The sequence below is a fragment of the Leptonychotes weddellii genome, chromosome 2 (assembly GCF_054177405.1).
Source record: "Leptonychotes weddellii isolate Sample4059 chromosome 2, ASM5417740v2, whole genome shotgun sequence".
NCBI lineage: Eukaryota > Metazoa > Chordata > Mammalia > Carnivora > Phocidae > Leptonychotes > Leptonychotes weddellii.
In genome coordinates this window covers 62,493,743-62,510,326 of record NC_138370.1, presented here as the reverse complement: position 1 = coordinate 62,510,326, position 16,584 = coordinate 62,493,743, and the positions used below count along the sequence as shown (strand labels likewise).

The 16,584-nt window shown below is 40.0% G+C and overlaps 1 protein-coding gene and 1 pseudogene across 4 annotated transcripts in view; one reads left to right on the top strand and one right to left on the bottom strand.

Moving 5' to 3' along the window:
* RNF175 (ring finger protein 175) overlaps window positions 1-16,584 on the bottom strand; it is a 47,649-nt gene that overhangs the window by 12,235 nt on the left and 18,830 nt on the right. For all 4 annotated transcript variants that reach the window (XM_081811727.1, XM_081811734.1, XM_081811738.1 and 1 more), the window contains 2 exons: window positions 5,728-5,882; window positions 1,412-1,519 (listed from right to left, as the gene is read on the bottom strand). In XM_081811727.1, the coding sequence (XP_081667853.1) occupies window positions 1,412-1,519; window positions 5,728-5,882 (263 nt within the window). The remainder of the gene's footprint in view (window positions 1-1,411; window positions 1,520-5,727; window positions 5,883-16,584) is intronic.
* LOC115940384 (large ribosomal subunit protein uL15 pseudogene) lies at window positions 10,409-10,885 on the top strand (annotated as a pseudogene).

Sequence of the window (16,584 nt, the reverse complement as noted above, 5' to 3'; positions counted from 1 at the left end):
AACCAGTGTCTTTCCGTACACAAAATTATATAGAAATCATAGATCTGTACAATTACTTTCTATCCCTTTCCTGCTAGAAAATGGTGGGAGCTCCTGCTCTGAAAGTGACATGAAATGCTTATAAAATCAGTGATGTTGCCATAGGAAGAGTCCTTCCCCTCAGGGCTGACACTCCATCCAATTTCCTTCCCTATTTTATGAGTTAAGGGTCGCCAATCTCTGCCTTTCAATTTCTGTTAAGGTCCCAGAGACTTAGAGGAACTTCGATGTGAGAGATATTCTGGGGAATTTTTTATTTGAGCTGCTTCCCACAGCTGTGTGGTAGGTCGTAAATTCCCTTTCCAGACCACAGGTTGATTACACGGCCATGGCTCTGCCCAGGAGAACCTTCATCCACAGCACATCTCAGCAACCATCCTTCTGGTGGGAGCTCTGTTCTGAGTTACGATTATCCTGATTTCCTTGACTGCTCCCAAGACTTTCTTGCTGTTATCTCCTTACCTCTCACTCAAGTTCTAAACACTTAGTTTTGTCCTTTTCTGACTGTCCTCAGGAAAAGGGATTTCATGGGTACCAGAAACAAAATTCTAGAGCAGTGCTGTCCATGGCAATACAGAAATATAGATTAAAAATTTCCTAGGGGTGCCTGGGTGGTTCAGTTGGTTAAGCGTCTGCCTTCGGCTCGGGTCATGATCCCAGGGTCCTGGGATCGAGCCCCGCATCGGGCTCCCTGCTCAGCGGGGAGCCTGCTTCTCCCTCACCCTCTGCCTACCGCTCTGCCTACTTGTGCTCTCTTTCTCTGTCAAATAAATAAATAAAATAAAAAGTCTCCTAGTAGCCACATTAAAAAGAAACAGGAAATAATTTCACCAATACACCCCACTGTAGTTCAACATGTAGTCAATATAAAAATTATTTTTTCATACTTTGAAATCTAGTGTGTATTTTATAGTTGCAAAACACTTTATTTCATATTCCAGGTGCTCAATAGCCACATGATCTATCATATATTGCACTGGACAGCATAGTTCTAGAGGTTTTAAGAAAGAAGATACATACAAGGAAATGACACTTCAGAATTTTATGGAGGGGAAATTTGTAGTTCAGTAAGAATTACTCTACCACAAATGTAAGCCTAATTTTAATGGCGATCTTTAAAATTTGCCTATCAGATAGTACAGATTTTCTTTAAAGCTTATAAATTGTGAAAATTTTTTATTCTCTAGGGTTTCCTCTTATACTTTTCTAGTTGTTTCCACCAATGACATTTACTCTACCAATGATATCTGCTACAAACAATGTGGGCATGGAACATCATAGGGCCAAATACTTCCAGATACAGAGAATGTGGCCAGGCGAATGTGGCGCACAAGTGCTTGGAGATATTAAGGTCTTAATTGGAGATACTTACCGGAAAAATAAATTGAATCCACACATTGTAAACATGATAGCCAAATAACCCACAACACCAAATGCATAGCTGAGTTTGTAGATTAGAAGAAACCATTTGTAGACCAATCTGTGGAGTGTAAAATGGGGAGAAATACAGAACATGATATATTATAAAGTATTTTATCTTCCTCAAACATTTTTGTAAGTCAGTTTTTAATTTCTAGAATTCTATTTTTCATGTGATATACACCAGTAGTTTATATCTGCTAAACTCCATAATAATCTACAGTTCTAATACATCAACAAACTATATAAATAGTATGCACACGCATATACAAATTCATTGTAACTTATCTATGTTCCTCAAATAAGAGTGATCTTCAGGGATGGTTTCTCTATCCGGGACCCTGCCTCCGCATCTCTTTTTTGGCCCTAGGGTTAGCTTAGAGTGGCTTTGGCAGGAGTAGCTTGGAGGTAAGCAAAAGATGAGCAGAGAAGTCAGGAGGACGGGACCTCCTCCCCCAGGAGTTTCTGCCCCCTCCTGCTCCTGCTGCCCCTCCACCCCGCAGCCCCAGGGCAGATGTCGTTGGTAGTGAGCTCAGCCTCATCCCAAGTCCTCTCCACTCACAGAGCTCCTCCCCTAGCCCTGGGATGGAATCACGAGTGAGCCTCCTGCTATGTGGATCGGTCTTCTGTGTATCCCAGCATGTACCATGACCACCGTTAATGCCTTTCCTTCTTCCCACGGGGTTGAAATGGAGAAGTGGGAGATTGGGGATAGAGGGGAAGGGTATAGATGATCTAGAAGGGAGCCCCATACCCTGTTTGTTTCCCTTATCCCTGTCAGTAAAAGCCCTTAGAAAAACTACAGAAGGACCTGCGTGGCTGCTTCATGCCTGGGAGGATGTGGGAAGAGGTGGGGAGCCCAGACCCACTGGGCATGTGTCACAGGGCAAGGTTCTGCCCCCTGGAACTAGAAGAGGTGGTAGAAGGAGAAGGAGCAGCTGGGTGCTGTCCTTGGCGCCCAGAGAAAAGAAGGGGGTGGCTGGACTGTTACTACCAAGAAGGAGGCCCTGTTTGTCTCTCAGCTCTTTCCCTCTGGTTCTCAGAAGCCCCTGTTCCTGCCTTTCACAGCGCTCTTCACTCAGACTCGCACTCCAGAGACTTTACCACACCGTCTCACCTCCCACCTCTGGAGCCCTGCCTCCAACTCTCTCACCTCTCCCGGCTTCCTCCCTGTTGGAGCCATTGCTCCAAATGCTTACGTTCTATGATATTACTGATGCAATGTTTCGAGGTTATTTTAAAAGATGCCCTGCTTCATTGAATTCCAGGCCCAAGGGACCTTCTGAAACATGATGCTTTACATGGGAGTTGGTGGGCTGGCTTGAGACAGGAGTTGTCATTCAGATCGTTTCTATGGGTGAAAGGTTTCCCCACTTCAGGCAAGTGGCTAGCAGGGCTATGTGGGCCACGCCCCCTCCTCTCCTCCTGCAGGTGTAATCCCGCCCTGCGGGACGGGTCCACCCAGGGGAGTTCCGTGGAGCCGGAAACTCGGAAACTCGCAGATGCTGCACAAGGTGGGTCAAGTCGCTCTGAGCCCTTTGTCATCTCTAAAAGGGGCCAGAGAGGGTTCTGTGTGTGGGGGGGTCTTTCTGCCACAGTGACTCCTTGGGCTGCCGATCCTTTTGATTTGCCAGGGCCTAGCAGTCTGGATCACTGCTTAGTGCAGCCTGGTGGAGGAGGAAGTTTACGTTGCTAAAAGGGGTGACGGTGTGGAGAGCCGCCAGCTCTGAGAGGGCCTCCCCCTCCGCCCCCACAGCACCCGCCCGCACCAGAGTGGGGGTCCTAGAACCCCACGCGTACTCCGACTCAACGTACCCTCTCCGCACCTTGAGGGGCCCCTCTCAAGGTTGTGCCGGCACCTCAGGCGTGCCTGACTTTTTGAACTGCCGGGTTTCTCTGTGCCAAGCGATTTGTTGACGTCGTGAAGACAGAGCATGATGTTGGGAGCAGGGGTTTTGCATTCTGGTAGTCTTTGGTATGATTCTGGACTCCCCCTCCCCGTGACTGCTGTGGGACACTGGCCACTACTTCCTACGATTGCCCCATTTATAAGGTGCGGATGACGACACTAGCTCCTAGGGTAGTTCCGAAGGTTGTGTTCATGTGCAAAAGCCTCGACACAGTCAAGGCTTAGTATGTCATGTAATTATTACAGATGTGTTAGATTTTCCAAATCCCCGCCACCCCCAGATCTTCCTGCTTATTGGGGGTACACGTTTCTAGAACACTAGAGCCCAGAACCCCCTTGCTACTTAGATTATAACTGGAAGGCAGAGAAACCAGATGAGGGCTTCAGCCTCCACAAAGGACAGCTTGGCCTGCAATTGATGTGGGCAAGCCAGGCTCTTTGTGGCCGGTTTGTGGCCTGTTTTTGAGCCTGAACCCTATGCGGTAGAGAGGAACCTCACTTCCCCTTCTCTGTTATTCTGACCCACAGTGAGGGCTTGATATACTCTGGGGGAGGAACAGCCGGGTTTTAAACCGCATCGGTGCAGGGGACCCCTCCCCTTGGGTTTGCCTTTGCACCATGCTGATTCGCTCTGACCAGTTTTCCTAGCCTGTAATGAAATCCTGTTTCCAAATGGAAAATACCTAAGAAGTGACTTACCTATAATATGATGATTAAACAAAGATCCATAAAGATCTTTAGGACCTGCTACCTCTCCTAAACAAGAACTTTATCCAGACTGCTTCATCTAGAAGAAAAGGGATCCTAATTAGCCTTTCCCATTGTCATCTCTTCAAATGGTGGCTAGGTCTTTCCTTAAACGTTAGTGGGGCGTGTTGGCTCTCAGGCTCTGCCAGGGCTCAGAGCTTGCAGGCAGAAGAAGCTGAAGGGGGTGCACGAAGGGCAAGGGCCCCTGGCCATCTGGGATAAATGAGGCGTGGAGTGTAACGAGGCATCATTTGCGTATTCCTTGTCATGACGTTCCTCTGCACTGAATGAGCTGAGATGCACAGAAATACTGTGTTTACCTGGGTGATTCATTCTAAGTGGAGAAGTGAACTAGTCTCACTGAAATACAGTATAGATTATATCCAGGGAATGAAAACAAGTACATTTTGGTTCATCCAAAATTTGGATCACTTCCACAAGTCTTAAGTAACTGACAACATTTTTTAAGGAGAAAGTGTGCCATATGTCCGTGTGCTGATGGGCAAGCCAGGCCATACAAAGACTGTCTAAAACCCCAAACTGGCCAGTTTGGGAGGTCTCCTAACACCACCCCAAAGCTCTTCCCAAAGTGGGATTAAATTAAAATATCAACCTGAATTTATTTGAATATCAATCTTTTTAAGAAATTACTTTTTTAAGCCATCTCTACATCCAGCATGGGGCTTGAACTCATGACCCTGAGATCAAGAGTCACATGCTCTTCCAGTTGAGCCAGCCAAGAGGCCTTTGAAGATTAATCTTTATCATTACATTTATTTATCTGATTTCTCACCGCATACTTTATCTTCTCCAAAGTAGAAGGAAAAGTTGATATTTGTCTCTCCCACTTTTTTAGAGGATTAAGAACAAACATCTGAATGGCTAAATACTCATAAAAACATTTCACAGGAGCTTATGATTTATTCTTCAACAAAGATCAAAATTTGACATTGTCCTATTACCATGTAACACTTCACACATTTTCTCTTTATCCTATTTCAATTTTATCTAGATTCAGATTCAGATTTTTATCTAGAGAACAAAGAGAGCAAAAGCAAACGTAGGGGTACATTATAAGATTATAAGCACTTTGGAAAGATTTGTAGACAATATGATGGAATTATAGAAATGTCAAGAAGTTGGCAATGGTAATTAAGATGATCATTGGAATATTAAAGCCTCATTTGTTATGAGAGGAATACGTTGTCCATTGCTTATGATTTATCCGATATAAAATACATAGTTATTAGAAATACAAACATCTAATTCTTGCTCTATTATAAAAATGTGTGTAACCCAACTTATATGGAGTCAAACAAAATGCTGAGCTGAAAATAAATATGCAAATAGTGCTCTAGAAAGTTTAAACAATACTTTCACTTCTCTTTCTTCTGGCTTTCATCTGAAGTAATAAGTGTTATAGGTGTGTCTGAGTCTCCATTAAATAATGAACATGAACTAACAGCAGTATAGCTAATCTCTAAATAGTTTTGCTACTGAAGGCAAAAGAAGTGTAATGCCCTCCTTCCCCACCCGGGAAAATGGAATTAAAGTATACTTCTTAGTGCTTACAATAAAGAGGATGTCAGAGAAGGGACGAATGGAATACATACCTTGGTGTTCTCCCTGAGAGCGGTTTTCGGGTAGCTTTGAAGAGGATGTAACTGGTAATAACGGAGAACATTCCCCACATAGACAGAAACCGCCACCAGTAAAGCTTTATTGTGAAATAGAGAGGGACAACCCACATCTGCAACAGTGTCACCAGCTGTCAGAAAAATGAACAGAAAGTCTCTTTCAATGACTGAGGGCCCAGAATGTCAAGTCCACTAGTAAATGATTCTGAAGCTACTCTGGGGAAACCACCTCTGCCATCCCGTCTATAACACGCAACTAGCTCACCATCCAGCTGTAAGCTCTTCTATACATGCAAAGTTTTGGAGGGACTTGGTATGATCCTCTGAAAATTCAAATGGGAAAGAACCCAAAATATTTTTTTTTTTTTACCTCTTTTCACCTAGATATTTCAGATGAAAGCAACTTTGGGCTTCAAAAGCTAAGTGACTTTGGACAAATGAGCCTCACTTTTGTTGTAACATAGGGGATAACAATGCCTGCCCTGCTTGCCTGTGCTGACTGAGGTGGGGATCAAACCATCACAGATGGGAAAGTGCTCTGGAAACAGTATGTAATACAGGGAGCCAAGCGGCTGTTTCTTCTATCATGAGCACATGTACAAATGCACAGTGATGTCAAAGGAGGAAGTGACGTCACAGCAGCTTCTGGGACCTCTTTTGCCTGCTACCCCAGTACATCCTGCAGGGTTAACCCTGGAGTCCCAACTGTGGGACCCCCTCACCCCCTGGACTATTCGATATGCAGCCCATCTTTTTGTTTCTGGCCTTTCCTTTTTAGGTACTGGTGCCTCTTCCAGGCAAGCCAAGATGTGGAGCAGACTCTTTCCTGTTCATCTGTGTGTAACTCCTTGTGGCCTTTACCACTGACCTGAGTGCGAGCGGCCTTCAGAGGGTTAAGTTGGCTGGCCCCAACCCCATGTGGCAGAAACAGGAGGGACTGAGCTGCCGGCTCATGCGTCAACTTGATATGGTTACCACAGTGACATGCCCATTCCTTAGATCAGGCTGAATACCAGCTATCCCTTCTCTTGTGAAAAGCAGATAGGTTTAAACAATAGCCAAAACCTAAGATCTTTTATGTTTGATCACATGCAGACTAACCACCTATGATTTGCTCAGCACCAACGTAAGAGGGAGATGGCAAAGAGGGTTTGTCTCAGGTGCGGACGTTCGTTGGTGGTGGCACCGGGCAATGCTCTGCTGAGGGGGATTCTGAACCCCGGGGCCTGGTATAAAGAGTACCATGATTGGTTAATTATGTCTGCCTGTGAATGTGGAAGGAGTTGTTAGAGCACGCATTTCATACATTTGTCATCTGAGTAGAACAAAGACTGATGTCATTTTTAAAATTTTTTAATTATTTTTATTACTTTCTTCATCTTTGTGATAAAAGGAGGCAGCTTAGAAAAAAAAAGCCTCTGGATATATTTTTTGGGTCCTTTAATAAGGTCTCAGTTGTAATAGCCTTAAGGTCAAGAACCAAAATTATGTGATAAGACTTCAAGATGTCCGTGAAAAAGAAAAGGCCACAGCCATTCCTCTTTCCACATCAAATAAGAAGACACTTCTGAGGTTTTTCATTTTTTTTATTGCTTCGTCCCCATAAACGACCTGATCTGAAGTCTTTTGAGAGTTGCCCTAAATCTTTGGGAGAACACTAGGGTTGTTACTGAACACATGTACTTGAGCAAAATTACACATGGAACCAATCTGAGGGGACTATCTGGAGCGTTTGCGGGAGAAAGTATCCCTATAACCTCCTTTTTATGTTTTCAAATTCCAGGCAGGACTTTCAGGGAAGAGTATTCTTTACTCTGGCCTGAATTAGTCAGATGCAGACATGCCTCCTTTCATCAGGCTTCGCAGATACTATGTTCCTACAAATGGAAGGTTTGTAGCAATCCTGCGTCCAACATGTTTCCAGCAGCATTTGCTCGCTTTGTGGTTCTGTGTCACATTTTGGTAAATCTGGCAACATTTCAGGCCTTTTCATTATTATATTTGTTACGGTGATCTGTGATCAGTGATTATAACTCACTGAAAGCTCAGGTGACAGCATTGTTTTAGCAATATTTTCTAATTAAGGTATGTACATTGTTTTTTTAGATGTAAGGCTATTACACACTTAATAGACTACTGGATAGTGTGAACATAGCTATGATATGCACTGGAAAACCAAAAAATTCATTGGACTCGCTCTCTTGTGATACTTGCTTTATTGTGGTGGTCTGCAACCGAACCTACCATATCTCTGGGGTATGCTTATAATCGCTTTAATTTTCTACCCTACCTCCTGAGTGTGGTTATAGTGAATACATGAGTTAGCACCTTTATTTATGAAGTCAAGATGAATATATATCTAAATAGGACAGACAGGCTTTACGGAAGGAAGTAGAAGACTGTTCCTGAGGGCCAGAAACCACATACCAAGTAAGACTCAACACAGACCTACTTTAGCACTCAGCACTAGTAACTGTGACCCTCTGCTCTTGATAGTAAAGGTGTGCGGTGCCTTAAAAGAAGATCACACCAGTATTTGGTTCATTTATTTCCTATAGCTGATTTTGGAGATAGTTATCTATGATAAATGATATGTTTTCTGGCTTTTTTAGTTCATTACTTCTGATATTAAAAAGAAAATGGACATGAACTCCATCTTTCAAAATCTGATCATCTGTCTTTAGCATTTTTCATCTTTCTGTCTTAACAGTTCGATTGATCTTGAGCTCAGGGTACTGTATGTAGGTGATGAATCATTGAATTCTACACCTGAAACCAACATTGCACTGTATGTTAACTAACTAGAATTTAAGTAGAAATTTGAAAAACAAACAAACAAACCCCAATTTGATTCATCTTTACATTTCCCCCATTAAAATCCTGAATTTTAAAAAAATAGTAAGAGTCAGTTTGTTTTAATTCAGCAAACTCCCATGCCTCTATATTTTATACTTTAGATCATAAGGCAAAATAGACAAGACTAATACATTTCCTCAAATCCATGGAGTTATTATAATCTATAATATTTTGGAGCAATGATTGGATTATATTTTTATAATACTAGTTCTCCTTGTGAATCTATAAGTACAACCCATTTCTAGAAGATCCCAAATTTCTCTTGATGCCTGGGTTTAATTAGCAATGAATAACAATGTTCAAATGTATACAAACAGTACTTTTTAAAAATAGGCCCGAGAGATCAGAAATAATAGAAAAGCAAAAAACCATTATATCAGGAATGCAAATATGTAATTTCTTAACTATCTTTAAAGTGCCGTATTTTCTCAACACGTAAGAGGAAAGATCAGAAACGTGCATTAGGGATTCAATAATTGTAGAGGTCATTTTGAAATGAGGGCCACATTTCATATCAGTTTAAAAGATTCTTCATCAATTTCCAGAGCAGTTAAAACTTTTCCTTTTTAATATCAACTGCCACATATGAAATGTAGGAATTTGGTGCCTCATAAATAAATACACAAAATATGTGAAATCGAGGTGCATGCATGCAAAGGAGGAGGCCTGGCAGCTGGGACACATTAATAATGCCAGAGGGGTCACCATCTGGGCATGTGCATATAAAACACAGCTGCATTCCTGGGAAGGGCAGCCTGTGCATCTGGATCACATCACCAAATGTTCTCCCCACCCACACGTTGTGGCAGAGGAATTTCCTGATGAATCAGATGCTGCAAAGGTACCATGCTTTTTCTTGAAGCTAGGCACATAATGAATCTGAAAAGAATAGCAAATCAATTCAAAACAAAGATAGCTTTTTATTTGCCTAATTATACAGAATGATGAATGGATCACACAACATAAAAGAGAGAGAGAGGGAAAAGGAGGGAGGGAGGAGAGAGAGAGAGAGGGAGACAGAGAGAGAGAGAAGGAGGTAGGGAAGGAGGGAGGAAGTTATGTGTTATTTCCTTTGCACTGCAAATCCCTAAGTATTTGCAGCCATTTGTCCCTGTGTCTGTGTGTATTTGCATAGGTGGAGATGGAGCAAAGAGCAAGGAGATGCCAGAGGTAAGCAGGAAATTATCAAGTAAATAAATGGCTCCAGGAAATACTGCTGCTATTGTTAGTACAAAGGCAATGAAGGAATGTGGACATAAATCAAACAAGTAAAAGGACGGAATCTTGGCACATGAAGGGCCATTATAAATTCACTTGGTCCTTACTTCTACCTTCAAATCAATTCAGACTGTTGATTTTGCTCTTTAAATTCTTAAAGGGGATTCTGCAATGTTATGTTTGTATGAAACTCTGTATGTATTTGTGTGTTGTCTCATTTTAAAAAGAGGCAGGCATAAGGCTTTACTGGTACAGTAATATGTTCTAGTGTTTCACAGCTATTAATAGGCAGGAAGTTGATTTAAATAGAGCAATATTTCAGTCTGTGGCAAATTATTTGCCTGTATGTTGAGGCAAGTTAACAGTGTGTCTGAAGCACAAATCCTGTGTATGGAGTCATCAGGCCTTCTCTTGATTTGAAGGGAAGTACAAGGATTCTTTTTTGGCACCTTCCCCCTATTTCCTGCAGATACGGAAAGTAGGATATAAAAAAGAAGGTAGAGAGGGTGGTGTTGAATGAGATTTTATTTTTTAATTAAATGTGTTACAAAAATGCTGTTAAAAGCGTTTAGAAAGCTTTTCCATCTGGGCTGCCGACATGCCATCCAGACTGAGGAAGACCCGGAAACTTCCGGGCCACGTGAGCCACGGCCACGGCCGCATCGGCAAGCACCGGAAGTACCCAGGAGGCCGGGGTAATGCTGGTGGCGTGCATCACCACAGGATCAATTTTGACAAGTATCACCCAGGTTACTTTGGAAAAGTTGGTAGGAGACATTACCACTTAAAGAGGAATCAGAGCTTCTGCCCAACTGTCAGCCTTGATAAACTGTGGACCTTGGTCAGTGAGCAGACACGGGTAAATGCCGCCAAAAACAAGACTGGAGCTGCTCCTATCATTGATGTGGTGCGATCGGGCTACTACAAAGTTTTGGGAAAGGGAGAACTCCCAAAACAGCCTGTCATCCTGAAGGCCAAATTCTTCAGTAGAAGAGCAGAAGAGAAGATTAAGGGTGTCAGGGGCGCCTGCGTTCTAGTAGCTTGAAGCCACATGGGTGGGGGGGGGGTTCATTAAATGCTAACAAGTGCTTTAAAAAAAAAAAGGATTTAGAAATAATTTAACTCTGAAGTTCTGCCATGTCCACACCATATCAACACTATGATCAGAAAAGAGAAAAATTCAAATATCCAGATGTTCTGTGTATATTGTACTAAAACTGTGACTATTTGGTAACATCCAGATATTTAGTAGTGTTCCAAACAAAATAAGAATTTTCCACTTCCGATCTACTTTCTCTCTTCACTTTTTGACATCACGTAGGAGCAGTTAATGTTGTATTTTTAAACTGTTTTCTAAATAACATGTTTCCTTTGCTTTAGGTATTTATAATAAGCTGCTCTGACATACACAGCTCCTACAGACCATGGAACAGAATCTAAGACAAATCAGACGGTCACTTCAGAAGATAGACATATTTCTTTTTTTTTTTTTTTAAGATTTTATTTATTTATTCATAAGAGACAGAGAGAGAGAGAGAGAGGCAGAGGGAGAAGCAGGCTCTCCGCTGAGCAGGGAGCCCGATGTGGGACTCGATCCCAGGACCCCGGGATCATGACCTGAGCCGAAGGCAGACGCTTAACCATCTAAGCCACCCAGGCGCCCAGACATATTTCTTAAAAGCTGTAATCTGAAAATGTTTTCAGCATTTTGGATTAGTCTCCTTACCTCTGAAATACATGATCCAAATTATTCATGAAATAATGTGAAACTAATACTATTTTATATATAGTAAATAATACCTTCAAGGCATAAATAAATAATAAGTAACCTGGCTCCCACCATCTGCCATCTATTTACTTAACTGTTTCCTTCCAGGATACATACGGAGCAGTATTGGAATTGTTAATCCATACTCTCAAAGGACCCTTTTATCAGTGAGGTACCCTGCTCATGTGCAATTCCTATTGCCTTAATCTTACAGACTCTTCTGATTTCCAGAGGGACTTAGAGCAGCACCTTTCCCCACTAATTCCCTTCAGTAAGGTTGTTTCATACATTTGTAATGCAGTTAGAGTCTCTTGTCACCATCCTCATTTACGGAGGATTCTCTAATCTCCTAAATGAATTTTTAAAAATCGGCAGGTCTTAACCTCCACTCTGTGTGCTGTACTGTTCAATGGGATTTGACAAACGCATACAGTTTTGTATCCACCATTACCATATCATGCAGGTCAATTTTACAGCCCCAAAGTCCCCATTTCACTTGTTTGTTCTTCCCTTTTCCTTCCTTGAACCGTTGATAGTCAACGATTTATTATGATCATGCCAGTGATCTATGGCTTTGCATTTTTCAGAATGTTATATAATTGGAATCCTACAGCGTGCAGCCTTTTCATATTACCTGGTTTAACCAAGATTCTTTCATGTCTTTTCATGGCTTGATGGCTTATATCCTTTTACTGCAGACTAATATTCCATTGTATGGATATACCACAATTTGCTTATCTATTCCTATTTTGAAGGACCTCTTGGTTGTTTTTGGTTTTGGGTAATTATGAATAAAGGCACTATTAAATATTTGCAGGCAGGTTTTTGTGTCAATCTAGATTTTCAGTTCAGCTGGGTAAATACCTAGTAGTGTGATTGCTGGATCATGTAGGAAGACTATGCTTAGCTTTGTGGGAAACTGCCAAACTGACTTCCAAAGTGGCTTTAGCATTTTGCATTCCCACCAAGATTTCCTGCTTTCTGCATCCTCATCAACATTTGGCATTGTCAATATTTTTGGATTCTAATCATTCTAATAGGTATGTATTAGTATCTTAGTATTGTTTTAATTATTTGCAATTTCCTAATAACATGATGATGAACTGCTTTTCTTTTTTTTTTTTAAGTTTTTTTGTTTATTTGTTTTTTTTAAAGATTTTATTTATTTGAGAGAGAGAGAATGAGAGACAGAGAGCACGAGAGGGAAGAGGGCAGAGGGAGAAGCAGACCCCTTGCTGAGCAGGGAGCCGATGCGGGACTCGATCCCGGCACTCCAGGATCATGACCTGAGCCGAAGGCAGTCGCTTAACTGACTGAGCCACCCAGGCGCCCCATGAACTGCTTTTCATATGCTCATTTGCCATCTGTATATTTCCTTGATGAGCTCTCTTTTCAGATCTTTTGCCATTTAACTTATTTTCTTAGGATTGAGTTTTAAGCATATTTGGGGTAACTGTCCCGGGATGGATATTTGTTTTGCAGTTATTTTCTCCCAGTCTGTTGCTTGTCTTTTCATTGTCTTCATAGTATCTCTCACAGAGCAGTTTTTAATTACAATAAAATCCAACTTACCAATATTTTCTTTCATAGATCATGCTTTTGGTATTCTATCTAAAACCATCACCAAACACAAGTTCACTTAGATTTTGTTTCCCCTATGTTATCTTCTAGAAGTTTATAGTTTTGCATTTTACATTTAGATCTGTGATCTATTTTGAGTTAATTTTAGTAAAATACATATTCTAGATTTTTTTTTTCATATGGGTGTCCAGTTGTTCCAGCACCATTTGTTGGAAAGATTATCCTTTCTCCATTGATTTATCTTTGCTCCTTTGTCATGGATCAGTTGACTATATTTGTGTGGGTCTATTTATGGGCTTCCTATTCTATTCCATTGATCTATGTGTCTATTCTTTCACCAATATCACACTGTATTGATTACTTATAGCTTTACAGTAAGTCTTGAAGTTGGATAGTGTCAATCCTACATTGTTTTTCTTCAGTGTTGTGTTGTCTATTCTGGGTCTTTTACCTTTCCATATAAACTGCAGATTTAGTTTGTTGATATTCACAAAATAGCTTGCTATGATTTTGATTGGGATTGTATTGAACCCATAGATCAAGCTTGGAAGAACTGACATCTTAACAATATTGAATCTTCCAATCCATAAATATGGATTATCTTTCCATTTATTTTAGGTCTTCTCAGTTTTTACATATGTATCTTGTACATATTTTGTCAGATTTATACCTATTTATTTTTTTGAGTGCTACTGTAAATAGTATTATGTTTTAATTTGAAATTCCAGTTGTTCATTGCTAGTATATAAGAAAGCAATAGACCTTTGTATATTGACCTTGTATCCCGCAAATTTGCTGAGATCAGTTAGTTCCAGGGTTGTTTTTTTGTTGTTGTTGATTCCTTGGAGTTTTCCACATAGTCATGTCGTCTGCAAGCTGTATACTTTTTATCTGCCCGCCTTTTTCTGTCTTATTGCAGTAGCTAATACTTACAGTGCAATTCAAATAGGAGTGGTGAGAGGAGACTTTCAAAGTTGTATTCTTCCTTATCTTAAGGGGAAAGCATCCAGTTCCTCACCATTAAGTGTAATGTTAGCTGTAGATATTTTATAGATATTCTTTATCAATTTGAGGAAGTTCTTCTCTATTTCTAGTTTGCTGATAGTTTTTATATGAATGGGTGTTGGACCCTGTCATATGCTTTTTTCTACATTATTAATATGATCATACAATTTTTCTTCTTTAGCTTCTTAATGTGATCGATTACATAAATTCATTTTTAGTTGTTGAACCAACCTTTCATATCTGGAATAAATCCCACTTGGTCATAATGCATAATTCTTTTCATACATTGTTTAATGTGATTTGCTAATATTTTGTGGAGGATTTTTACATTTATGTTCATGAGAGATATTGGTATAATTTCTTCTTCTTGTAATGTCTTCGTCAGATTTTGGTATTAGGGTAATGCTGGCCTCAAAGAATGAGTTCTGACGTGTTCCTTCTACTTCTACTTTCTGAAAGATTGTAAAGAATTGGTATCAATTCTTCCTTAAATGATTGGCAGAATTCACCACCGAAATCATCTGGGCTTGGTGCTTTCTTTTTTAGAAAGTTATTAATTATTGACTCAGTTTTTTTGGTTTTGGTTTTTGGTTTTTTAGAGAGACAGAGTGAGACAGAGTGTGAGCACGGTTTGGTGGGGGAGAGGGAGAGAGAGAATCTTAAGCAGATTCCATGCCCAGTGCAGAGCCTGATGCGGGGCTCAATCTCACAACCCTGAGATCATGACCTGAGCTGAAATCAAGAGTCAGATGCTTAACAGACTGAGCCATCTAGGTGCCTTGACTCAATTTTTAAAAATAGATACAGGCCAGAGGCAGGATGTGTGGGGTGTATTAAACGGGTGATGGTGGTCAAAGGGTACAAATCTTCAAACTTCCAGTTATAAGATAAATAAGTCTTGGCGATGTAATGTACATCATGGTGACTATACTTAACAATAATGTATTGTATATTTGAAAGTTGTTAAGAGAGAAAATCTTGAAAGTTCTCATTACACACAAAAAATTATAACTATGTGTGGTGACGGATGTTAACTAAACTTATTGTGGTAATAATTTCACATCATATCAAATCATTAAGTTGCACACCTAAAATTAATGCAGTGTTATAAATCAATTATATCTGGATAAAAAATAGATATAGGCCTATTCAATTATTCATTTCTCCTTGTGTGAGTTTTGGTATAGTTTGTATTTTTCAAAGACTTAGTCTATTTCATTTAGTTGATCAGATTTGTGGGTATAGAGCTGTTCATAATATTGGGGAAAAGGAGATTGGATCCCAGGAAAGGGATGAGCCAGCTGTAAGGAGCATAACTAGAGGTGATTATGTTTCTCTATTGATTTCCTGTTTTTAATTTAACTGATTTCTGCCCTAATTTTTATTATGTTTTCCTCTGATTGCTGTAAGTTTAAATTACTCCTTTCTTTAGTTTTCTAAAGTAGATGCTTAATTTACTGATTTTAGATCTTTCTTCTTTTCTAAGATAGGCATTCAATGCTATAAATTTCCCTCTAAGCACTGCTTTTACTTCATCCCACAAATTCTGATATGTTGTATTTTTGCTTTCACTTAGTTAAAATTATTTTTTAATTTCTCGAGTTCTTCTCTTTGACTCATGCGTTGGTTACTCTCTAAATATTTCAGGATTTTTCCAGCTATCTTTCTGTTACTGATTTCTAATTTAATTTTTGTGGTCTGAGAGCATAATTTGTATGATTTAAATTCTTTAAAAAAATTTTTGGTGTGTTTTATGCCCTGAATGTGGTCCATCTTAGTGAATGTTCTACGTGAGCTTGAGAAGAATTGTACTCTTCTGTTGTTGGATGAAGTATTCTAAAAATATAAATTAATGCAGATTGATGAATGGTGCTTTTCAGTCAACTCTATCCTTACTAATTTTCTGCCTTTTTGATCTATCAATTACTGAAGGAGGGTGTTGAAATTTCCAACTAAACAGTGGATTTGTCAATTTCTTCTTGCAGTTCAATCAGTCTTTGCCTTGTATATTTTAATGTTCTCTTGTTAGGTATATACACATTAAGAATTGTTATGTCCTTTTAAATAACTGACTCTCTTATCATTATGTAACACCCCTTTTTCTCCCTGATAGCTATATCTGTATTCTTGTAAGAGTTTCTTGTCAACAACATATAATTAGGTTTTGTTTTTTTTTCTTTTGTTTTGTTTTTTATTCACAGTGACAATCTCTGTCTTTTAATTGGTGTATTTAGACCATTCACATTTGAAGTGATTATTGATATAGTTGGATTAATATCTATCATGTTTGTAACTGTTTTCTGTTTGTTGCATAGTTTTTTGTTTCTTTCTTTTCCTCTCTGCCCCCCTCCTGTTTTTAGCCTCTCTGGCTTTGAGAATTTTATGATTCCATTTTCTCTCCTCTC